The sequence below is a fragment of the Protopterus annectens genome, chromosome 1.part1, assembly GCF_019279795.1.
Source record: "Protopterus annectens isolate FY-2018-M chromosome 1.part1, PAN1.0, whole genome shotgun sequence".
In the NCBI taxonomy this organism is placed as follows: Eukaryota; Metazoa; Chordata; order Ceratodontiformes; family Protopteridae; genus Protopterus; species Protopterus annectens.
In genome coordinates, this window is record NC_056726.1 from 1,372,723,375 (window position 1) to 1,372,751,141 (window position 27,767).

At 37.3% G+C, this 27,767-nt stretch overlaps 1 protein-coding gene across 1 annotated transcript in view; it reads left to right on the forward strand.

Moving 5' to 3' along the window:
- DCC (DCC netrin 1 receptor) overlaps positions 1 to 27,767 on the forward strand; it is a 2,283,601-nt gene that overhangs the window by 1,367,576 nt on the left and 888,258 nt on the right. Inside the window, exon 11 of the mRNA XM_044089014.1 lies at positions 24,679 to 24,817. Coding sequence (XP_043944949.1) covers positions 24,679 to 24,817 — 139 coding nt within the window. The remainder of the gene's footprint in view (positions 1 to 24,678; positions 24,818 to 27,767) is intronic.

Below are 27,767 nucleotides of genomic sequence, written 5' to 3' on the forward strand. Positions count from 1 at the left end.
CTATTCTTTGTTTTCAGTAAGTACTGCTTGATTTCTTTTTAACTTCAGAATATCTGCCTAAATACTTTATCCTTAAATTTTCAAGGTCTACTTATTAGTTTCTCCTCAAGTGTTTGGCAGTGTCCTGTATAGACATAGACAGAGACACCTTGATTGACATTTTTCCAGGAAAAGCACAATTGGAATTTCAGCATTACTAGTTGCACACAGAACAAGTTTGCAGTGACAAGCACTGTTCACAGAGTTGCAAACCAGATACTCCTGGCATTGCATTATTTTCTCACTCCAACTGTATAATCATTAGAAAGGGCTTGTTGCCATGGATATGAACTTTGCCACTATCTCTGTTACCAGCTGTTTGGAGATGGACATCCTGAGGCAATGTAGAAATTACCTCATGTTTTCTGACAACCAGTTAATTCTCAAACAAACTGATATGGTATGTGAGAGATGTATTTATACAATGTCAATGGAGGCAAAACTCTCACATAAAAGTACTCCTAATGTCAATAAGGTTGTCAGTAGTACACACACTGCACCTATTACATGCAATTCAGAGCAGACATATAGACCCACATATGCTGAGGCACTTAAATTTAATTTTCCTAACCCACACAGACCGCCTAGATGAAGCTCACATAACAAATATCTTCAGCAGCTCTGAATGCATTCTTTCAAAACAACACCCACATCAACACATAAAGCCACATCTCATGGAGCCTCTACTTCTAAGCTCATAAGGCAAGCCACCACACAGTCCAACATTCTGGTCATTAGAGACTCCATCATAAGACACACCGATGTTCCTCTCACCAGGCTGAGTAAGGAGAACGTCATGGTTAGTTACTTATCAGGGGCTAGGATCCACCTGATTATGCACATACTCAGGTCATTGGACCACAAATACCAGTATGACTCTGTCATAGTCCATGCGGGTGTAAATGACTTGTGACATACCCCACTAGACTAAATGAAGGGAGACATCATGGAGCTCTTGGAGTATGTGCCCCAGGCTGGTATGAGTCTAGCACTGTGCAGCATTTTAGCTTCTCCAACGATGATGGCGCAATACAAATGAAAGATGAATGACTTTAATAATTGGCGTAGTTTTTGGTGTCATTCTAAGGGAGTGGAATATTTGTCAGCCTGGAATGACATGGTTAACAGACCACACTGCTATGCCAGGGATGGTCTGCACCTCTCCACTCTAGGCTTTCAAATATTAACTAAAACATTGTCATCCCCATAGTGCCTTTTCTAAGCAATGCCATACTAAAAATACTTCTGACATAACAAATCTAAACCAAGAAAATCTAAAGGTATTACTGCTCAGTGCTAGGAGTCTAAGTAAAAAAACTCCACTCCCTCCATGTTCAAATCATCACAGGCAAAATCCAATATCACTTCGTTGCAAGCTGTAGGATCCCTTCTATGACTCCGTAAACCCATACCATGTATATACCTTTCAACCATACAAAATTCCTCTTTATTTACTGGTTTTGAGGGCAAAATAATGGGGTGATATGAATTTCCAAGTGGCCCCCTCAATTCCCAATTTTTTTTTTTTTATTTAAAATTTTAAGTTACGGCTGATGTGATCATGCAGGGGCATGTGTGATGACATCAGCTAGGAGACTTGGGCAAGACTGGAAAATGGAGAAAGATAAATTCTGTTTCTGCCCCAACATTGACTCCAACTCCTTATAAACATTACAGCAATCAACTTGCATTAAACGTTACTTGGATTCTTAGGCTCTTTCCCATCCAATCAGAATGATTCCCTTGTTTTGCTAGATGAAGATGGTGGTGATGGTGACAGTGCTGCTGGCCTGGGATGTCTTGTTTTTGGTGCAGTGAATGCGTCTCTCATTTTTTGTTCCTGGAACGTGGAATAAAGTGGCTGGTATTACAATAGGGAACTTTGGATTTAATTGTGTTGAATTTTGCCCGAAAATGGTAAGAGACTAAGGGATTGAGGAAAACAGGTCCCGCTGGGGCTCCTACTAGGTTGAGTCTCTCATAGCCTTTGACTGGAAATATATTTCCTTTAGTTAGCCCAGGAGACACCTTTTCATAAACAGCTGGACGGTGGGAATTCTTCTCTGTCATGTTCCAGATGAACGCATTGCCACGCAACTCAGTATTTGGTATAGAAGGCTAAGTAAGCAATATACTTGTCTGTACTTTCTTTCAAGTATTGTCTCATTTATTTTCAGTTAGAATTATGTTATGCAGTATACTCACTTTGATTAATATTTCAAGCTATTTGTATTTACTTGGGCCTATTTAAATGCTTGCTTTTCCAATTTACCTCTTGATGGTAGGCATTCGATTCTGAAATTGTTCTACAACTTTTATTGGTTTTGTGTTAGTGCACCTTTAATCATGAAATCTACCTTTAACAACTGTATTAGGACTTTGCCATTTGCTGTCGTAACTATGAATAAATAGCAAGAGACTCACTGTATTAGGACTTTGCCATTTGCTGTCGTAACTATGAATAAATAGGAAGAGACTCACTGATGGTAGAGCTCCTGCTTTGTTACAGAACGGGTTTATACTTTCAAATATACCTCGGCAGGCTAGGTACTATGGGATAGTTATTAGACTTACAAGTACACCAATGCAGCATGGGAGCATGCAGCATTATTTATTTATTTTTTTATTTTAGAAACTTTACTTAGTAAAAGTGTTTTGTGGTGTGTGTGTGTGTGTGTGTGTGTGTGTGTGTGTGTGTGTGTGTGTGTGTGTGTGTGTGTGTGTGTGTGTGTGTGTGTGTCTGTGTGTGTTTGTGTGTTATTGCAACACAAGAAGGTCAAGTGAGCTTTCATTTTTGTTGTGGTCCAGCGTTAAGGAGGTTAGTGAAATATACAGCTGCATTATGTACATAAAATCTGTAGTTATGATTGCAATGTTCAGTACTTTAGCTGTAGTTAGATTAAATCTTTAAGTTTAGCTCCATCAGTGATGAAGTCCACGTTAACTGAGAGATTAAGATGATAATACAGATTTGCAGATGCAGCAAGGTTCTTCCATTTTTCTGAGCATTTTTAGCATACAGACATTTGTATATCCAGTTAGGTGTCAGTTCCCTAAACTCATGCCATAGTCAAGATAATGAATATATTTGATATTGTTAAATTCTGATCGAGTATTACATATCAACATATATAGTACGGAGCTTCCTTTTCCGTAAGCATTCAAGCCAATGGAGATGTATTTTTTAATATCAAATTAGATTAAGTAACTGTAACTGAAACACTGTAGGAAATGTTATCTGATTCCATCTGAGGTTCTTTGGTGTCACTTTTCCATAAACTTACATCTGGTTTGAAGTTATGAATGTGTTTGGAATGAGTATGTAAACAAAGGTACGTAAGGACTTTGCAGTCCATTTGGTTTGATGTTCTCTTGCTTGTTAAAGTTGCACATTTTAGTTGGCTATTGCTAGCCGTGCATTTTCTCAGGAAGGCAGAAAATGCCAAGTCTGATCTTTCAGAGACCACTTTGTCACTATTGACTAATATATCTTAACCCTTTAAATCCATGCAGTCTTATAATTTTTAAACCTTTGTTTCTAATTAGGTAGCAGTGGCTAAAGACAGCACCAGTGGTCTAGCCCATCTTGTCTTCGAAATAAACACCATTTCCGCATTGTATAGTGTGTCTTAGTCATGGCTGAATTTAAGTTTTTGTCCACACAACACCTACAGATTGCTTATTGTGTTTGCCTACCACAGAGCATACCATTCAATCTCTCAGAGCAAGAAATCTGGATAAAGCCAAAAATAGTGGTGGGACAATGGTCCAAAAATAGGGACAGAATTAAAATTTTGCTCCTATAAACTCAGTTTCTAGAATAACAAGTTTTTCATTATTATGTATTTTTCTAATGGATATGGTCTGAAATTCAAATGCCTGCTATTATTTATCGACTTAAATTTTCATGTTAGTATCCCACAATTTCACTGGAGTGGGTGGGATTATATGATTATGTATGAAAATTTTATTTTAATAAGTGCCCTAATTTCTGACCAGTAGTACCTACTTTTCGTGGGCCTTTGTCCAGATTTTTGATATTTCCAGGTTGAAAGGCATGACCATGTATTTAAACTCATTGGAAAGACTCACCATCCAATTCATTATCATATTCATGGGTGACTTAAATTACTTCACTATTAAATGGGAATCCTATACAACATCAAACATACAGGCACAGAGATTCCTGGGTTTTGTAAAAGCTAGTTCCCTGGACTAGACTGTCAAAACACCAACCATACTGGATCTAGTCCTCTTTAATATGGGAGAGTGCTGCACACCCCCCCAGTGTAATGTCTTTACTGGTAAGGTCAGACCACAAAATGGGCTCCTTGGAAGTAAAAATAAAACTTGGACCCCGGCCCCATCTAACCCTGGAATATTCAGGAAATACTCTAAAGCTAACTTCTTGCTATTAAGTGATAACTTAGCAAAGTTGTAAGCCCCCATAAACCCTGAGAACACCGCTGCCTATGCAGAACTGTTTGCAGAAACCCTACAAAAGCATGTTAATAGCTGCATAGAGGTAGCTGTACTCACCATGAAGAAGTACAGAATTAACTCAAAAACAAGTCACCCTGGTGGAATCACATCAATAGGATGTATAACAGAAGGAAGAAAATCATGGCAAAAATTAGGAGGTGCAGCACCCAGGATAAAAGCACTCTCATTAAACTAAACAACATCTCAGAGGACAAATAAAGTCTACCAAAGCTAAATTTGAGGTAAATTTGGCCTGCCAGGCAAAGGACAATCACAAGGCATTCTTTAGCTATGTCCACAACCTTAAAGGTAATACACAATTGTGTGCAGAGATCATTGTAAATGGAGCCACCTATATTGAACTAGATAATATAGCAAACCTACTGGCTGCAAGTTCAGCTCCAGCTTTACCCCTCTCTCCCCCTCAACCTTCCCTCAGGAAATACCATTAAATATAACTCCCCCTTTTATTACTAGGGAACAGGTCCTTAATGTTCTTTCTAAGGCCAAGAACAGTGCATCAATGGGCCCAGACAATATCCCAGGATGCTTTCTTAATAGCATGAAACATGACCTGTCAGGCCCTCTGAAATTGCTTTTTAACTGTAGCCTCCAAACAGGCTTTGTACCTCATGAATGGAGACCAGCAAAAGTCATCCATCTTCACAAAGGTAGGCCATCTACAGACCCTGGAAACTACATTTCCATAAGTCTCACTAGTTTTATATGCAAAGCCATGGGACGAATTATGAAAATGATCACTAATGACATAGGAAACCTCTACACTGGACCCAACCCAGTTTGGTTTCATCAGGGGCAGGTCATGCCTACTCAACCTGGTGGACTTATTTGAGAAGGTCACCAAAACAATGGATGAGGGCAAAATGGTTCACACTGCCTATCTTAACCTGGCCAAGGCTTTTGGCATAGTAGCCCACTCGGGCATTGTTGACAAACTCAAGAGAGTAGGTATAAACCTGTGTGTCACCCGGTGTATAGGCAACTGGCTCACAGACAGGACCCAGGAAGTTAGAATTGGGGAGACCACCTCTAGTAAGAGGCTAGTCACAAGTGGAGTCCCTCAGGGATCAGTGCTCAGACTGCTCCTTTTTGGCATTTACTTCTTTGACATCAAGGCCAATGTCAGTGGTCTCTGGCTGTCTAAATTTGCAGATCATTGGAAATTAGGAGCTGTCATTGAATCCAGCACTGACACAAATGTTCTCCAGGAAGGGCTGACACAGACAAACAACTGGTGCCAGAGCCATGGACTAAAACTAAATGCCAAGAAATGCATAACAGTATCCTTTGGGAAGTCATCCACCCCTCGTAACTATCATATTAACAACATAGCCCTTAGAGATGACCATCATGTCTCTACAGTAGTGAGGAAATCATTCTATGTTGTACAACTTATAAACAAAGGTATGGTATCTAGGTCCAAGGAAGTCATTGTTCCACTGTATTCAGCATTCATTAAACCTGTCATTGAGTACAGTGACTCCTTTGGTACGTACCTAACCAGGCATATTCAGTAGATGGAATATCCACAGAAATTCCTCACTAAAAAAATACAGGACATAAATAAAATATCCTATACAGACTGCCTCAAGGCCCTATCCCTGTATGCTTTCTCCTACAGGCTGTCGAGGGGAGATCTATGCCTGGCATACAGGACATTGTCAGACCCCATTTTGTGGACCTCCGGCATATCTGAAAAACAAACAGCACCATAATTACCCATTTTAAAGACTTAAACCTTGCCTGTGATATAAATAAATGATATGATGATGATATGATATGATATAAATACCCCGTCTCTTTAACAGACTCCCCATCCATGTGAAGCAGAGTTCCTCCCTAACCCAATTAAAGTGTAACTTGGAGAATTGGATGGGAAACAATAAATTCATCCCTGGCTTGGCATCTATATTTCTAACTGACACAGGCAATTTATAAATGGTTTATATCCCAGGCCTCTGCTTGTAAATGTTTCATCCCCCAAGCCTCTCCTTACATTCATCAAGGGTACCAGAACTTGTCAGAGATTTGGGATGCATGTCTACACTTAAAAAGGCCCATGTAGTCGTTTGCCTAGTAAATACCTTTGAAACTATGAACCCATGTCAATATAAATATTTACGTAAATAGTTTAACAGTCTTTGGTATAGTTATATTGTTTGGACTCTCTGGCGTTTGTCCTCGGTTCACCAGCAAGTGCTGGGCTATTTGCTCTTGTGGGCTATTTTAAACCTAGGGCTTAAACCCTGTATTTTTGTCTGTAAGGTAAACACCTTAACTATTATGCCAACCTCTACAGTTCACTTACTCCCTTAATACATCTTAAATAAATAAAAAATAAATAAATAAAACAAATCTTGAGGTTCCTGTTGCAGTTGTAGTAAATGGCTTAACATAAAAAAATGAACAAGCACAGGAATCTGTCTAGCTCCAACCTCACCACCATGCGTGTTAAATAAAAAAACAAACAAAAAAAAAAAAAAACAAACTAGTAGTGGTCTTAAAACTTTGTTAATGATCTCAGTAATAATAATTTCCAACAATTATGAAACCCAGGTAGTGTTCCAAAGCAACAAGCCTTTATTCGTCACAGGCAAGTGATCCTCAGTAACAAAAAATCAGAAATATTTTAACAATGTTAAACATATCATCTTTTATAAACTTAAAAGTAGGTGTGGAAAATTAACTTATTGTTTAATTTTAAACCAGCCTATTTGAGGCAAACAGTATAAACAGAGCTGTAAAAGTACATTTTAGAACAACCCCGCACACTACTGATTAGATCAAATTAAATCCTAGTTAAGGAAGACACCACCTATTTGCAACCCACATTCCAAAATCAGGTATTAAGAAAAGCATAAAATACACATAAAAATACTTTTAACTAAAATCACTTTCAGCTACCTAATGCAATAAAGCCTTCATCAGGTTTGTGACAAGAACTAAAATCAAGAAGAAACACATAGCTATCTAACCATAAACATAATCTAACTAGAACACTATAAATATAAAAAACGTGATTAATAATATCATCTAGTAAATATCCACCCATGTGTATTAGTGTCCATGAATTATTAATTCCATTATTATTAATGACCTAAATACTAAAATTCCTCAAGCCCCCTGCATACAATATGCTGATGATTCTACTTTAATCTGCTCAGCTAGCTCCCCAACCACACTCCAGACCCTCACCCAATCTATATTGCATACTGTTGAAAATTGGTTCATGCAACACTGCCTCCTCCTAAACTCCAAAAAACAAAATTATTACTCTTTACTCCTGCTTTAAAATCACCATAATTTCTCTTCACTATAACCTCTAACAATGAAACCACCATATCCCCTGATGCCACAACCCATCTCCTGGGCATAACCATAGACAACAACCTTAGCTATGATGATCACATCAACACTACCATTAAATCTGTCAACAAAAAACTAGGTTCCCTGTATAGAATCAAACCCTTCCTTACACCAACAGCCAGAACCACTATAGCCCAGACTCATCTGATCTCTACCCTGTTCTATGCTTCTGCCATTTATACCAACCTTTCTAAAAACAACCTTAACAAACTTTCCACTAGCTATAATAACATTGCCAGATTTGCTACTGGCAACCCTTTTAGAACCCACCACTGTCTCAACCTCAAACAATTGGGATGGTAAGAACTGCAGCACCAACTACTCTGTCATCAACTTACTATAACCCAAAAGATACTTTTCCACCCAAATAATAGCCCAATTCTCACTAATCTGACTACCCCTTACAAAAACCTTACAACTCTTCACTCAGCCAATAAGCTTCTAGTTTCCACTATTAAATCTAACAAAAAAGCTGGAGACTCACTTTTCACTAACACAGTGGGTAAAGCCTGAAACCAGCTTCCAAGTGAACTTTCTACTCTCTCCTCCACACATCTTTTTAAAAAACATCTCAAAGAACATTTTAAAACTCACTGGCTTTGCCCCTGCACGAACCCTGACTGATTTCCCACTTACTCATTCCTGCTCTCCCTTTTACTTCACCTCTCCAGTGTACTATATTGCTCAAATTTACAATGTCTTTTTTGCTGTAGTACGTTTCCTACCTAAAAAAAAACTCTCCAGTGTACTATATTGCTCAAATTTACAATGTCCTTTTTGCTGTAGTATGTTTCCTACCTTAAAAAAAAAAAAAAAAAAAAAAAACCTGTCATGCCAGTTTTCACGTTTACAGCCCCAAAACATGTCTATACAATAAAAACTAGTAGAAAAAAGCATAGAAAAATACAAAAAAAAAACAGTGGATGAAATAAACTAGTAATGCATAAAAGTGTGCAGGTGTGTACATGAGTGTGCATGAATGTCCATAAAAATGTATATGTAGAATGTATATAAATGTATATATGTTTAGTTACTTTAACCTCAGTTCTGCTTTGATTAGATTTATTGAGTCACACCAGAGATTTAAATGGTAAATTCAAAACAGACATTTTTTTTCATGTCACTTTTACCATGTATTAGTGTAATACTGTGGACATTTGTGCATACCCATGTACACATCTGCACACTTTTATACATTACTAGTTTACTTCATCCACTGTTTTCTGTATTTATTAGATGATATTGTTAGACAGATGTATTTTTATATTTATAATGCTCTAGTTAGATTATGTTTATGGTTAGATAGCTATGTGTTTTTTCTTGATTTTAGTTCTTGTCACAGACATGGTGAAGGCTTTATTACATTAGGTAGCTGAAAGCGATTTTAGTTAAAAGTCTTTTTATGTGCATTTTATGCTTAATATCTGATTTTGGAATGTGGGCTGCAAATAGATGGGTAGTATTTTGCTAAACTAGGATTTAGTTTGATCTAATCAATAGTAGTGTGTGGGGGTGGGTACTTGTTCCAAAATGCACTTTTACAGCCATTGTACTGTTTGCCTTGAACAGGTTGCTTTAGAATTAAACAATGCATACATTTCCCATACCTACTTTTAAGTATATAAAAGCTGATATGTTTAAGATTGTTAAAATATTTCTGTTTTTCTTGTTACTGAAGATCACTTGTCTGGAAAAAAAAATAAAGGCTTATTTCTTGGAACACTACCTGGGTTTCATGATTTTTGGAAATTATTGTGACTGAGCTCATCAAAGAAATTGTAAGACCACTAGTCTCTCTGTTTTTTAAATGCTTAACATAAAACTTTCTTGTTTCATACTATCACCAGTCTCCCCACTGAGATAAAGCTTTCTTTCTAGCCACCCTATAGACAAACTAATTCCTCTTAGGCTGGGCCATACAGTCCATCTGATACGTAGTGGTGAGAGATGAGTTTATCAAAGGATGTAGCCACCATCTGTGTGCTGAGTGATCAGCTTTTTTAATTATGCCTTATGTTTCTCATGCATGCATGCTCATAATATCTGATAGCAGGATGTACAATAGGTCACTGAAAGGTATGTCCATTCCTTCAAGTGTGACATAGAGTTAGGACCCACACTGCTTGAGACAGCTCTTTTAGTGAGTTTTTAGTCTCCACTTGGGATTTTGCCACTGTATATGTGCCTTGATACACGTGATGTGGCTCTCTTCATGAAGAAGGATGAGCAGTAATGCTCCATAATCTCTTCCCCTTCCAGTTCCTCCAGAAGCCCTAGCTGCTATTCATATTACAGTCAGCTAGGCCATCGTCTGGGTTTTATTATTCTATGACAGTGGAGATACTGGCTCAACATAAACAAGATTTACCAGCAGATTAGCCTATTGTGGAACTAACAAAGCCTCATAATTTCAAAATAAACCTTGATCTTGCCATATCTTAACAAAATAGTGAACAGCAACCTTAGAATAGCTGTGTACAAAAAGGAAAAGCCGTAGCTCACTGAATGGAACTGTTGCTGTAAAGTGTTTACTAAATTGATTGTTTAGTACTAATAATGTATATTTTTTAAGATTATGTTAAATAAATGTTCTGCATAAAATGTGGGCATACTGTTTCACTTCATTGCTTCTATATTGTGTACCAGTTATTGCTTTGCACTGTCAGACTTTAGTCTTGTAACCCCCTTGTACAAGGTTGCACAGAATATTTTGCTGTTTTGAAGATGCATGTTTCTCTGTATTCTCTTTAAATGGCACCATATTGAAACAATGATGTAGGAAAATGCTGAATGGAATGTGACAACATCTGAATGCTGTAATCCAGGGGCATTTACAGGGCATTGTCACCGCTACTTTGAAGAAGGGGTGTGTACGTGTTCATTATTACCATAACATGATGCCTTAAAGTCCTCTGTTTAGAGCTGACTTGTACTGTGAGGCATAGGTTCATAGGTAGGTACTAGGCTATTGGACCTAGGGCCTATATAAGCCTAGCCAAAAGGTACCCTGGCTTTTGCCACCCAAGAAAAATATTTTCCTGTGCCCCTGTTGAGCAGAGAGTTGATCCCCGGGGTGAATTTCCTATTTCTCATCCAGTCATCAAGATTTTTCTTGAAGAGTGCTGATGAAGAGCTTTGTTTGATGTAGATTGCTACAGATTAAGGGAAGTCTCTGGGACAGGAATCTATCCCTCCAGCATAATAGTTGTCCATATTCTTATCACCATACAGAGTAGTAACAGAGATGTGTAATATTGTTCTTTGGCTCGTAATACTTTGGTAGGATGACAACTCTACCTGCTGTGCAGCTGTTGGTTTTTCTTTTTCCTGTAAGGTGTCATTTATGAAATCACAGCCTTCAAATTACATTCATTGTAGTGCTGAGCATAGTCAATGACAAACTTGGAATTCATCCTGGAAAAGAAATACTTGTCTGCATAACAGCTTTACATTGCCTGCCCATGGCCTGGGCATAACACTGTCCTTTCAGTGCAGGCTAACTGTGAGTGTCTAGAGCATCAGTGCAGCTCTAACATAGACACATTTCTATGTCAGTAGGAACTGACTGGGTGCCTCTTATGTCTGAATGACTGTCCATGCAGCCAACACTTTGCATTCATGAGATCCTTGGGCTTGTACAACATCCAAGTAAACTCACTTAGAGCAAAAGACAAATTACAATTTTTTTTTTCAAGCAGTCAAGTCATTTTGTCCTGCTGGCATTTTTTTCTATCTGGCTTTACTAAGCTAGTTTATACAAAACTAAGTATTAAAAAGGATCAAGTTTCAAACATGGGATGTGCGGCTAGGTGGTGCAAAATCATGGACATTTTAAACAGAAGCTGACCGCCATCTTTCCTTTTCTTCATTCTCCATAAAATTCACTGAAAGCTTTGGCAGCTCTGTCTCAGGAGTGCTTCTGCATCAAGGATGAAAGGTGTATCAGCACATATGTTTGGCACAAATACTGTTCTTTTGTGAGATATAGGTTTTTCTTTATAGTTTGTACTCTGTTAGTGTGGAAAATACTTTGTACATACTGTAAGATCTGCAATGCAATAAACGGTAACTGGAAGAATGTAATTTCTTGTCTCTCTGAATTTTCACCCTTTTAAGTTTTTTTCTTTTTTTCTTGGTGGCTGTGCAAATGTAGAGTTAACTATATACAAATATGGGGAATATCTCCCAAAATGAGGGGAACAGTGGGGGCTTGCTTCCCTGCCAAAATAATGTTTCTCAAGTAGTTTTGGCAGTTTGTGCAAACGGCCTATTGGGCAACTTCCACGTTGATTGTGAAAGGTAAGTGGCTGTGTGGTAGGGCTGGAAGTATATACGCAAGTGTGTGTGTTCTAGTGTTAGAGAGAAATTATACAAGGTCAGGGTAAGGGCTAGGTACCAGGGAGGAGCATGGTTAGCTTGGGTTTAGCATGCATTGCTAAGGCGAAGTGGACAAACTTAACCTGAACATGTATGAGGTTTACAGGTAGCACATCAGGAAAGGAAATGGGATTTCTTTTTTTGATGTCCTTGGAGCAAATTATTTGTTTTGTAGAGTTAGTGAATTTTCCTCTTGAGGCAAGTCAGTAATAGACACACATTTGCAACCAGTTTATTTTACAGTGAATTCAAATCGAACATGAAAATTGAGAGATAGTCAAATGAACATTAAAACATTCGTAGTCATAAGATAACCAAGTCAGTCAATTGGTGTTATAAAGCCCATGCCAGCCCCACTAACTAAAGTCTTGAGTCCGTAAACCAAGCCTCCTCAAACTGATCACATTACCCACTAACTCGGATTTACCATTCTTAGCCCTTAAAGAAAATGACTTTGATATCTATGACTGATACTTCTTCCTGACCTGGCATGACAGTAAGGGGCTGCTGAACTATAAAGAGAGAATACAGAGTGGGTTCAGACCACGAGGTGACCAACCCCCCCAAGTAATGTGAAAGCAAGACACTAAAATTAACTAACAACAAGCTGTAATGCTATTTAAATTCATATATGATCCACCCCTCCCAGTGACTCACTGAAGAACAACATACTTGTATCCAACCTGAGTCGAGTCAGTAATAGACCCACATTTGCATCTGTGACCAGTTTATTTTAGAATACAGTTAAATTGAGCATCAACAGTGAACAATAGTCAAATGTAATAAAATGAACATTAATACCATTCATGGTCATGACATAACCATGTCACCCAGTTGGCATTACTAAACATGTCCCGGCCCTACGAACTAAAGTCTGGGTATATAAACCAAGTCCCCTTGGACTGATCACATTACCTGCCAACCTGGACTTTCCACTTTTTGCCCTGAAAGAAAACAACTTTCAAATCAATACCTCACAGTTTTTCCTTGCCTGGAAAGACAACAAAAGGGAATTACACCCGCAAGGTGACCACCCACCAGCATGCATGAGCACGGTGTTACTCCCGTTCAAGGCCTCATCCCCTAGAATTAATAATTTACTTTGTTTGCAAAAAGAATTTAGCAAAGACACTTGTACTAACAATTGAATTTCTATCTAAAAATATCCTTAATAACCATCGATAACTGTAAATAAAATTAGTCTGAACCCAAATCATTCCAATGAATTCCATCAACATCATATATATCTTTTCCCTCCTTAGATAAATCACTGTATACAATCACAAGAATACCAATTGCTTCAGCTGCTCAAAATACTTGGTGATTGATAAAATGTTCAAATGATTCAATGGCTGAACCCCTTAAAGCATCTTTATGTATAAGTCTAGTCAATATAGTTGACCAAAATATGAACGCGTCTGTATAAAGTGTGCGTAAATGGCAGGGTCAGATAAAATCCTAGACAAAAGAATCGTCTTTATGACCATTGTTATGTTATTACCTCCAAGGTGAATGATAAAGACAGTGGGTTTGCCACATGGATATTAACTACTGCCACATGTCCAATAGTTGGAGACAAGATAAACCGGTGTAGCCGACCCAGTGAGCTATCCAATGCTTTCAAAAAAAAAAAAAAAGAAAGAAAAGAAAAAAAAAACAAGTTAGCCCCCTATGGAGAACCACAACCCTGGATGCTGCTCTCTGGATAAAAAAGTGCCCTACAGTCCACAGGATTTTCTACCCTGTAGGGCAAAACAGCAACGTTAGTATCTAATATAAGAAGGAAAGCATCAATCATCTACCCATCCTCTTTAATACTTATTTAATTGCATTTCTAATGCAAGATCTGTTGCCCTACCTAAACAAAAGGAATGTGAAAAATAACCAGTTGTAGAGATACCCTGCTAAGACAGGGCTTTGAGAAGGCTCACATTGACTTTGCTAGGATTAATTGAATGACTTGGTTCTAACCAGAAGGTAGGGCAGGAGAAAGCAGTATCAGGCACTAATTTGCACAATGGTGAAGCCCAGTGATATGGGCATGTAAAATAGCAGTTAGCTTTTCCAGATGAATTTCTTGTCCCCAGCTAATCTCATCTGACTAGGACTTCCGTAGTCAAATCAGTACTTAGTCCTTGGTTAAAAGTACATCTTCCCAAAATAAACTGCATATCAATTTGCTTACTCTGAAGGTTCCTGTATACAGGCAGGTAAGTAGCGTGGCCTAGAAAAAGAATGAATCAATGAATGAATCAATGAATGAATCAATGAATGAATGAATAAAAATTCTCAGCAGTGTAACAGATACTCAAGACAATCTGGCCCAAAAGGTTGCTTATCAATATCCTGGGGGTCTTGCGTAAATCCTTTAAAATTACCCCAACCTTTTAATACCATGTTAACTAAGCAGTTGCTGATGAAGTCTAAGACACCTAAGGAGTGAGCTAACCAGGTTAAAGCTGCTGGGTGTATGTGCAAGTGGCTGAGTACTTCATTCAGACAGCATCCCTGAATGAGAAACTAAATTAAAACAGAGATCACCCATTCACTGGAGTGCCAAGTTAGACCCTTGTAAAACATTGTAAAGGCATGTATCATCGAGGAATTAGCCTTCTTGGTGCTTGAAACCCTAAGACTGCGATAGAATTAAGTTGGACACTCTTCACCACTCAACCGAATTTCTGTAGGAATAGGAATTTCAAAAAGAGACACTTTTGGCACCATCTGATGGAACCGGGAAGCCTGTAAGTGGTATAAACTGCCAGCTATGCCACTGCTCTTTCATGCTATGTGGTGAATTGAAAAACTTAAATTAATCTGCAAACTTAGCAAATCAGCAGTCTTAAAACGACATCAAACCACTTGGACTTCGAGGATCATTTGTTTATGACTTGAACCATGGTTTTATTATCACAATAAATATGACCCTCTTATTGGAAAGCTGCTCTTTCCATAGTAACATGGCCACCCAGATTGGCAAGATTATTGAATAGGTTATGTTTCTCTTACTTTCTTCAGGGCCATTTATCAGAAAATACCTAAACATCTCCCTTGAAAATATCCACCATCCCTAAACCTGTGCCTGCATCAGTAAAACGTTGTAAATCAACAGAAGAAATCTATGGGCTCTGCCAAATCATAATCCCAGTGTAATGGCTCAGGAACATCTTCCGCAGGAGGAAGTTCTCTCTAAACTTAGTGGAATTGAGAACCCAATAGTGAATGCTAAACTGAATGATCCAGAAACTGAACAAGCCAAGGACCAGCCTGTTGACACAGCCTTACTGAAGAACAAGTTGCCCTTGAACACACCCAAGATGGGTCACTCTTCCTCTGTAATGGGAGTTAGTCAAAAAGTAGACTGAATGTCTATCTTGTAAATCCATGGGTGTGAAAATCCATGATGACCTTAGCTGTTTGATCCAAAGACACATATCATACCTTGGTTTGCTCTTTGTCAGTACAATCATTGATGGAGCATGTAGATGAGTGAGAAAGGTGGTGAATTAATGACATCCTCTTCTTTATTCTTATAGGTTCATAGGTAAGTGCTGGGCTAGCTGCACTTGTGGGACATTTTAAGCCTAGCCAGTGTCCCTTTTCATGCTCAAAATAACATTTCACATTTAGTTGTAGATTGGCCTTATTCATCCCACAGTCAATAATTATATATTACCTCTTCTTCTTTCTTTCGGCTGTTCCCATTAAGGGTTGCCACAGTGGATCATCTGTTTCCATTTCTACCTGTCCTCTGCATCTTTATCTGTCACACCAACCACCTGCATGTCCTCTGTCACCACATCCATAAACCTTATCTTAGGCCTTCCTCTTTTCTTGTTACCTGGCAGCTTCATCCTTAGCATCTTTTTCCCAATATACTCTGCATCCCTCCTCAGCACATGTCCAAACCAACATAATATTACCTCTCTGGCTTTGTCTCCAAACCATCCAACCTGGGCTGACCCTTTAATATACTTATTCCTAATCCTGTCCTCCCTCATCCCACCCAGTGCAAATCTTAACATCTTTAACTCTGCCACATCCAGCTCAAACTCCTGCCTTTTTGTCAATGCCACTGTCTCCAACCTATATAACATAGCTGGTCTCACTACCCTCTTGTAGACCTTCCCTTTCACTCTTACTGGTACTCGTCTGTCACAAATCATTCATGACACTCTTCTCCACCCACTCCATCCTACCTGTACTTTCTTCTTCACCTCTCTTCAACAATGACCATTACTATGAACTGTTAATCCCAAGTATTTAAACTCATCCACCTTTGCCAACTCTACTCCCTGCATCCTCAACATTCCTCTATCCTACTTCTCATTCACACACATATATTCTGTCTTAGTCCTGCTGACCTTCATTTCTCTTCTCTCTAGAGCACATCTCCACTCTTCAAGGTCTCCTGCATCTGTTCCCTACTCTCACTGCAGATCACAATGTCATCTGCAAACATCATAGTCCACAAGGACTCCTGTCTGATCTCAGCTGTCCATCACCATTGCAAATAAGAAAGGGCTCAGAGCTGATCCTTGATGTAATCCCACCTCCACCTTAAATGCATCCATCACTGCCACCACAGGACCTCACTGCTGCCACACTACCCTCGTACATATTCTGCACCACTCTTGCATACTTCTCTGCCACTCCTGACTTCCTCATACAATACCACAACTCCTTCCTAGGCACCCTGTCACATGCTTTCTCCAAGTCCACAAAGACACAATGCAACTCCTTCTGACCTTCTCTATACTTCTTCATCAACAGTCTCAGAGCAAATATCGCATCTGTAGTGCTCTTTCCTGGCATGAAACCATAGTGCTGATCATTAATCATCACGTCCCTTCTTAAACTAGCTTCCACTACTCTCTCCCATAACTTCATGCTGTGACTGATCAATTTAATCCCTCTGTAGTTACTACAGCTCTGCACATCACCCTTATTCTTAAAATTCGGTACCAAAACACTTTTTCTCTATTCCTCAGGCATCCTCTCACTTTCCAAGATTTTGTTAAGCAATCTGGTTAAAAACTCCACTGCCATTTCACCTAAACACCTCCATGCTTCCACAGGTATGTCATCTGGACCAACAGCCTTTCCATTCTTCATCCTCTTCATAGCTATCCTCACTTCCTCCTTGCTATTCCATTGTACTTCATGATTCACTATCCCCACATCATTCAACTTTCTCTCCCTTTCATTCTCTTCATTCATCAGCCCCTCAAAGTACTCTTTCCATCTGCTCAACACACTCTCCTCGCTTGTGAGTATGTTTCCCTCATTATCCTTTATCACCCTTACCTGCTGCACATCTTAACTAGCTCGGTCCCTCTGTCTAGCTAGTTAGGTCCTTTTCTCCCTCCTTAGTGTCCAACCTTTCATACAACTCTTCATATGCCTTATCCTTAACCTTCGCCACCTCTCTCTTTGCCATGCACCTCATCTCCTTATACTCCTGTCTACTTTCTTCATCTCTGACAGTCCACTTATTCTTTGCCATCCTCTTTCTCTGTATACTCTCCTGTAAACGTAATCATACCATAGATAATTTGAGGAGGCCCATGCACAGGATAATGCATTTAGGAGCTGCCTCTGTCCATTAGTAGTACAGGGGGCAGTCCTGGGATACATTTTCTGTTTCCTATCCATAGATCTAAGTTGCACTTGAAAATGGACAGGGGTGAACTTTGTTTTATGTGGATGGGGAGTCTTTTCCACAGCAACTGCATCCTCTGCAAAATATACCTGTCCCTCCAAACTGTTCTGTTGATGTTGCAGAGGAGGTTTAGATCTCTTGATTGAGTATTTCTGATGCTCTTTGAGTTGCTGATGTGCAGTAAATCCATCAGTAATGGGTCAGAGGATGCCTTGCATGCCAGACACAGATAACCTTTTAGCAGTCTGTAGGATACATAATATAGTGACAGGGCTTTGAGTTGATCCATGTAGGACATGTTGTTTTTTGCTTTTAACCCAATGGGAAAAATCTTAAATGAGGACCATGGGGGTGTGTAAAGGGGCCAGCATCCCTACCTGCCAGTACTTCTTTCTCAATTAATTTAGAAACCTCATCTTTCCTTCATTTAATAGAGGACAGGTTTATAACTGTTTTGAATCCTTTGAGATTGTAGACCCATTGGCAAAGCCAGACTAAACTAGTTGATTAAAAAACAAGTTGCTTGTTTATTGAGGTAATTTGTTAGCACAGTTGCTAATTTAAAGATTGAGATTGGGAATGTAATGCCTTGAGAATTCGTCTCTCCACATGATGAATTTCCTCTTTGTTCAAGAAAATGAGACCTGCCTCTGAGCAACATGTCTTGCCACATGCTTGTACTCTTTTTGACTCATCCTAAGTTGAAGTGGTACGCTGGCTGCTGAAGTTCTGACCAGCACCTGGTCACCACATGATTCTTGCTGCAGTAGTATTTGCTGTGGGAGAACTTGCAAGATGGACATGCACATTTCCCATTACTGAATGCCCAACAATATCTAACCTTTGATTGGTTGTCTGATGGGCTGGGACCTCCCTAGTTCTTGTACTTATCAAGCAAGTTGGTAAGCATGGTATCAGAGTGTTGCTGGGTCCAGTTAAGAGAGTTTTGGGTGGTCCTCAATATTCTAAACCATTAGACATTCCAAGATCAAAAAGACCCTACTCTAATGCAGTGTGCTTCCCTGATAGAGAGAAAATATGCTAAAATGGGGACATGTTGATTCTTTCCAGGACTGGTGCATGGGCATAACCAGAGACTTTTTAAGTGAGTTTTTAGTGCAGTCTTGATGTGATTTCAAGAAGGTAGTATGGTTATGGGGGGGATCCATAATCTGAATATGAGGATTAATTGTACAAAATGTGTAACCCCACTACACAGAATGATGATTAAGTTTACAAAATATGTAACGCTTAAACCACTTCTAGCATTTCAAATAATAATTTAGAAATGTAGCTGAAAATGTGTTATTTATGGTGTAAACAATTCTTTCAATGGAAAATATAACTAAGTTAATTACAGCTTTTTTTTTTTTTTTTGTCATTAAGTGTGCAGCAGCACTTTCAATGTGGACTGCAAAGGAGTTCCCTTTTAATTCAAACTGGGGGATGTTTCCATAATTAGGAGCATTTCTCATGTATTAGGGCTGTACTAATTACATTAATTCCATTATATTTAGGCTTGGTAAGGCTCCGCATTGATTATGGGTCCTAGTTTGAAAGTACTGATCTGCTGATAAAAAAAAAAATCTCAAACATACTCTGCAGGTTTATGCACTTTAAAAAATTGACAGCCTATGAGATGACTCTAGTATCATAAACATCTGCTTGTTATTTTATAAAATTGAAATGGGAGATCTTATTAATTTCTACAAATGCCTTTTCAAAGATATACTAGCTGGAAATCATGTATATCACTCTCAACTCATGGAACAAAACTAGATAACTTAACAATATACAGTTAAAGCATCCAGTGTGAATAAATTATTTTCAGTTCATATTGATAAGCATTGGATTAAATTATGTTTGACAATTATGCACACACGGCTCTTCTTATGATGTGTATTTTCTTATTGCTGTTAATATGAATCCAGTGCTTACAAGTGATGTAAATATAAACAACAGTTCCATGCAAATGCTTTACTACTGCATGATTTAATGATTTTCAGATTGCTAGCTTTGATGTAGACAGTTTTACATTAAATGTAGAAGGGTATATTTTGCTTAGTTGCTGTGCCTAGATCATCTTAAGTCACAATTGCTTGCTCATGGCTTTGAAGGCTCGTCTAGCATGAAGAATTACATCTTCAATCTTAAAGAGTGTACTTCGAAACCATGTGATAACTTATTGAAAAAATTGTTATATCTGTCCATGTAATAATATGTCTTAAGCTTTATACAGAGGTGCTTTGTAACCGAGTGATGGAATTTTTAATTGAACTTAATATCATCTGCATATTTGCAAAAAATGGCAAAGGGCAGGAGAAAACCATGAAAAGAAGATTAAACCTGGAGGAAATCAAAACAGACCCCTGCGGTGCACATAGAGATCTTCTAAGGTTTATATAAAAGTATCTTCTGTATTCCCTCCCTGTTTGCAATCATATTTCTATTTATCCTCATTCATACCGGTTTAACATTACAATGCTGCAGCCTGCTTTGGTATTTGCCAGTATATTTTATCAATTTTTGCAGGGACCTATTGTCCTTTTGCTTCATTCAGCATACTCCAATGTGTCACAGTAATGCAATTTATCCAGACAGCACTTATGTGGATATTTCATGTAATATCTGTTGTGGCATCCCAGATCGCCTTCTCAGCCCCCCACCCCACCCCCAAGATTCCTTGTAGGCATGCCCACACACAGAGTTCATGCTCTGCTATTAAATTTCTTGGTTTTTATTTATTCTAAAAATGCCAAGGCTCCAAGTGGCTCCAGCAGAAGTAATCCAAATGCTTTGTTGGGTAGTAAAAGGTCCAAACTCCAAGGAATCAAGCCAAGGACTTAAAACAATGTTTATTAAAGTTAAGCACTTTTGTCCTTACAATCCTAGGACTTCCTCAGAACAAATTAAACACTCAGGAAATGTCTGTCCTGTCTGTTCTTAAGACAAGAGCTCAAGTTTTATAGATTGAGAAAATTTTTTGATATTTTTTTTATATATTATAGATTTTACAGGATTTTAACTAAATTGGATTGATCACATGTTTAATTAATTAATTGGAGGGTTTATTTATACACATTTTCTGAGTATTTCATTTGTTCTGATGAAGTCCCAGCATTGTAGGGATAAAGCGCTTAAGTTTAATAAACATTATGTTTTAATTCCTTGGCTTGATTCCTTGGAGTTTGGACCTTTTACTATCCAACAAAGGATTTGGATTACTTCTGCTGGAGCCAGTTGGAGCATTGGTATTTTTTCAAATGTGTTGGTCTATAGGGCTTGTGTTTGCTGAAGTATTTGGCAAGTGTTTTATTTATTAGACACTTTAGCTCCAGCACTACCTCGGCTATTTTTTTTTTTTTTTATCTCATGCTTCCATCTTCTGATGCATGGTTTCTTTCCTTCCCATGATGCATGTCTATGTCCCTTTCACATCTTCACTTTTTGTAATTGACACATTATTTGCCATCCTGAATCTGTTGGCTTCTGTTCCTATGGTACTTTGAAAACATATTTAAATTTCATGAACCACATTGTGGCTGGACCGCTGCTGCCCAGAGTCTGTCATCTCTGTTTCTGTCAATGCATACAAAGTTGGAGAGTCATAAGTCATGTAGCTTTTTTGTTGGGAGTCCTCATCTTCTGCATCAGCTTTGTTTTCAGTAGAGTTTCTGCAATTTCCCACTCTCCTTATCCTAATTGTTGTCTCTTCCGTATTTGCAGCTGTAAGCTTATGGGCAACTATTATTTAAAAAATCCCTCCTCCACCTAAAAGTCTAAAAAACTTTAACCTATCATCATCCTCATTTACCTTATCTGCTAGACAGTTTATTTGAAACAACTATTACATACTCACAGCTTTCTTCTTCAGCGTTATGGCCAACTTCAGCTTTTCCCTTCCTTCCTTCATTGTCTTGCTTATTATTACAATATGTTTTACGTTATCCCAGAAACACACCACCACTCTCACTCCTGGCTTGCTGTGCATAACTGAGTGGTTAGTGCTATCCCAAACATGTCCCATCATTCTCTCTCCCCTGTTTTGCTATCCATATCCTTTCAATATACACAAAATAGGTGTATCAGTGTGGCCCATTCACATTCTTTGTTGTCAGTCATTCTTTTGTGAATGCAGTATTTTGTATTTCCTTGAATATAGTGCTTATAGGTGAATAATCATATAATCTGACTTTGGGAGATGCACAAAGTAACTTTGCACGTAATGCATACTCTTTGGCTTATTTCTTTATATTGTCAGGGTCTCCCTTCCCAGTTTTTACTCTGTGTTCATCCTAAAATGATCATCCTCCACTTCTGGACATTTGACAATGATGCTGAAACCTACTGTGGATTAAAAGAAAATGTAACTATATTATTTTCTAAAAAGCAGTGCTGATTAAAAAACAATAATAAATGAAGTCAGATAATTCACTTGTATCTGACCCCTTTGGTACTCTTACTTCTCCTGAAGTCATGATCTTCAGCTGTTACAGTAAAGAGCTGCATGACATGTCTGGCTACCACAAAAGCACTTTTCAGTTTACTACAGGAATGCTTTTACTCTGTCTTTATGTCCATGTTCCTTTGTCACATTAAAGAAGTATGGATATGCTTCTCCAGCTTGAGGGAGGAACCACAGCTGTCTTTTGAATCTCATTTCATGTAGTGCATGAAGGCACTCTGATGACAGAGTAGACCACAGGTTGCTTTCTCTTCTTTTACTGACCACCACTGGGCTTCATATGTCATTTTTGAGCTCTGAACACTGAGTACTGATACAGAAGGCAGTGATGTGTATAAGTACTTAATCATAATACTAGAATATACACTAAATCAGAGCTTTGCATTTTACCTACATATATTATGACAAATAGCATAAAGGGGAACAGAGCTATTTAAAATTAGTGCAATATGCAAATTCATACTTATGTATGCAGCCAAACAATAATCAGAATTCCATCTTGGGTGATACCTCTTTATTCCTTTACTTGCAGAGATGATGTGTGTCTTTACTTGCCTTTTTGCATAGACCATACTTCTGATCAGTCAGTTTGCTTCTACATTCTGCGCAGAGTCTAATTTTTGTTAGCTAGATGTCCTTGTGGAAACATAGTCTGACTGGAACCATTTAATGTTTGAATCCTCATACTATTGTCTAGCACAAGCCTGGTTTCACAGCTTTTTGTCAAGTCTCTGTTTACAACTTAACTGCAGCATAACATCCTGAAAAGTATTTATTTTGCATAGCTCTATCTATCTGTCTATCTCTATCTATCTATCTATCTATCTATCTATCTATCTATCTATCTATCTATCTATCTATCTATCCATCTACCTATCTATAATATATGTTTTAAATTCTGCTCTTGCTATCAAGTCACTGCTTTGGCAACTATTATCCATTAATTCCCCCTTATAGGGAATTAGGATGGCTATAGTGGCCATTATGTGGACATTATCAAGGCAGTGATCACAGCTATTATTTTTAATACTGACTTACAGTTGTCTCTGCAGTGCCTGCTAATGTCCAAGGGCGGGTGTGCAATGGGCTGTCATCTCAAATGATGGAACCTTAGAAGGCCACACTTGCCCTGCAGCAAATATCTCTCCATGATCTTTGCTTTCCACTGAGGATTCTTCCATGGAATATTCACCTCTACCTCCCTGAGAGAATTAAGTAGGCAGTACTTGATCAATTATCTCTTGTTACCACCAGTTCTTCTAGTGCCCATGTCACTTTTTGAGTTGGGTCACCTGAGCATAGACAATATGTCATCCCTGTACACTACAGAGCTTGCAGTTGTTCAAATATACTTGGTACAGATCTAAAGTGACTTGCACTGGGAACTGACTGCACCGATATATAACTAACAGTTAAATTTCTTTTTAGTTATGAGATGATGTTTCCTTATGATGCAATATTCATGAGTCTATGAATGCTAGTTTCTTGAGGACATTGTAGGCTATTTTGTTGCTTTTTGAAGGTGATTTGCTTTTGTGACTGATATAGTCCTTTTCTGCTATCAGCTAAAGAATTCCAGAATTTGTAATTATAGCATATCACCTTGCCTTGGAATTTGCAGAAATGAACCTTGCTCATTTAATTAATCAATATGAAGGAGTAATTACAAACTTTCTGCAAATGATATGCAAACTGAGATGAATGGCAAAGTTTGAATGAGGAGTTGCATGTCAGCTTGTCCATATCTCTTCTTTTACAAAGTCAGGAAATTACCTGAAATCAAACAATTTTTATACTTGGTGTCATGTCCAATAATAAATGAGACAAGCTAAGCTCCTTAACAAACATAAGTTACCAATCCACTTGCAGATACTTATGCAAGACATTATGATCGTGATGCAAATTATTGTATCAGTTTTCACATTTTTATAGCAGCTTTCCAGGATTTCTATGTCTTCAGTCTGAGGGAAAGTCAACATACCATATTTACCTTAATCTGTTATTTGTTTGTGAAAACAACAATGAAAAACAATATTGTTTCTTGTTAAAGTCATAAATCCTCTAGCACTTTTAAAGACTGATGTTATATTGTAGAACATGGTTTTGTGCAAAAGTAAATTGTCTGACCTATTTTCTTTATGTTGAAATCAAGCTTCTGTTAAGTTGTGAATTTCAAGCTGAAAACGATGCACCTTAAAACAGATTACTGTAACATGAAGTAAACAATGCTTTCTATTTTGATATATTTTGCTGTTTTTTTTTTTAGAACATTGACGTTGATGGCCTTTCATACAAGTTTGAAGGGCTGAAAAAGTTTGCTGAGTATACTCTAAGGGCTCTAGCTTATAATCAGTATGGACCAGGGGTCTCTAGTGAAGATATTACAATTACAACACTTTCTGATGGTAAGCTCCACTTGCATATCTCACATAAAATACAGCAATATATTACTAATAATCACCAGTTTCATTTTTTAAACTTGCCTAAAAACCTAAATATAATAAAATAACTGTCTTATCAAAATGTCTTGTTTTGAATCATTCTCTTATATGCCAGATGGACTTCATTATAAGAAGCAGTTCTACTATTAGTTTAAAATTCTCTCATGTTCCACACTGTTCTAAAAGAGTTTGTCATATATCCATAGTAAGTAATATTGAATCATACTAATTTATCAGAAGAAATTACTTATGAAGTAACAGTTTTAACCATGATGTGAGCTTGCTAAGTGAGTTTATTAGTAACTATCCCACATTATGTCCATTTGTTCTGCATTATGAGAGGTAGTGTTCCACATTTTGGACCTGAAAGGTGGGGAGCAAAGCATTTCATATGAGCTACAATTACGTATCAGACACCAATTACTGAGTGTATGTTTATCAAATGACCAAATTTTAATGCTCCCCCTGTAATGACTTACTAGAATGAAGTCATAGATAATTATTTCAGTCAGATTTCTGTTTTAAAACTACATCCAATTTAAAGAAAAGAAAACATTTTCATTTAATCAGTTGAGTTAAGTATTACGAGATTTGAATTGTCTCTGCCTTAATAAAAATTAGTGGCTTTTGAGGTTCAGATAATCAAAAGAAACCACACTCTTTAGCTTACAGTTTGATAAGAACAGTGTCTTCTCCAGTTATTCACAGTCCGCAAAGCCCCCTCCAGTAACCGGGCAGTCTCCACAATCTTATTACTGTAGGTCTCATCCAGTTCTCGAATCCAGCTCTCTTTTAGACACTCCATAATGCAGCCCTAACTGCTGACATATTCTATACCACCAGGGTCTACCTTTCAGGTGATTCATTAGATGAGGCTTAACTTTCTGAAAGGCTTGGGCCTGAGTGTCTCCTTTTGATGTCATTTGTTGGGTGCAGAGTGTTGATTAGCTGTTTGTTTGTGGAAATATTTGTATTCATCAACTTGTAGCACACATGCAAGTACATTACAGTCTTTCCAAACTCAACATGTCACTCAGAGATATAATTATATATATATATATATATATATATATATATGTATATATATATATATATATATATATATATATATATATATATATATATATATATATACACACACACATATATATATAATATATATATATATTAATTATATATATATATATATATATGTGTGTGTGCGTGTGTGTGTCTATATATATACATATATATATATATATATATATATATATATATATATATATACATGTATATGTACATACATGCATGTACACACACATGCATATATATATATATATATATATATATATATATATATATATATATATATATATATATATAAATCTATCTATATATTTATATATGTACATATATATATATATATATATATATATATATATATATATATTTCTATCTATTTCTATCTATCTATATATATATATATATATATGTGTGTGTGTGTGTGTACATTTTTAAGTCAATAAGTACATAGGTAAGATAAAGCAGAAGGCTTCAGGTTTTAATATCTGATAACAGGAAAAAACTAACAAAACAGTGTCAAATTTGCAGTTTTTTTGAAAGTAGTAAATAATATCAAGAGTATGTTTATAAAAAGACAGCAAGTTTTAACAAATGGATTTATGAAAAGTGTGGCACTGTAGATTAGTAAAGTAGAAGTTACTATTACAGGACAGACTTACAGAGCTGTAGGTGGACAGTTAGGGAAATAATATGCAAAAAGGTACTCACAAATATTGCATTGGTGTTGCCACTGTTCTTTGATGGCTTGTCAGAATCCATATTCTGCTTCATAATATATATTTGGACTGTCTTTGTCCTGTGCTCATTAAGGTTTAGAATTTTATTTTAAATAAGATGATTTTGAGAACTATTTTCTAAAGCTTTATATTATTTTTGCATGCTATACAGACAGGTTCTTACCATCTATAAAATTATCCAGAGTCCATCTGTTTGTCCAGCATTAAATAACATTCTACACAACTATGTTTCCTAGTTAGCCACTGTGGTCCAGTTTACCAAAATCTCTTGTCTGTCCACAAACCTGTCAGATCTGCTGGACATTGTCTGTATTCCTACCATGTTGCTAAGGCTTGGCACTCCTTATCTCTATCAGGTCAGTACCCTCCCATCCTTCAGAACCATTCTGAAAGACTTACTAGCTACAAGCTGGCTCTCTTCTTGCTCAACACCAGCATATACTATATTGCTTAATGTGAACAAATGTATCTTCATACCTTACATCTCCTTACTCTCCCTTCCTTTTTCTCATATTTTTATTTTTTATTTTTCAAATACATTTGAATGAATTCCGTAGTATTTATGCATAACATCTTAAATAACTTTGTACACTATTTACATTAGCCTGACACTATAACAGATCTTAATGTATACAGTTACTTTATAAGTATGTCTAATCCATTATCAGATTGTCTGATCAATTATTGTACAGTGTCAATCAATGATAAGACTTTTCCCCAAGGGTCGTTGATAAATGGCTTTGGAGAAATTCTTAGTTCTTTAACTTTAATTTCCAATAGTGCTGTGGTCTTCAATAGGCTATAGAAGTCTTTCAGAGCTGGTATTGTGTTTGTATTCCATCTTCTTGTTATAGACTTCTTTGAAATTGCAAGTATAGTCCATACTAGATACATGTTTGACCTATTCAAATGAAGACCTTCGTTCACATTTAATATTACAAAAGCTTTAGTTAAATAAAATGATTCATTAAATAAAGCTTGTAGAAAGTTATTAATACCATTCCAAAATGGCTTAATTTAAACTCATTCAAAGAAAATGTGGCTCCAGTCTGCATTGTGTACTTGCTCACATCTCCAACAAATTCCTTTAATGGAAGAATTAATTTTACTGATTC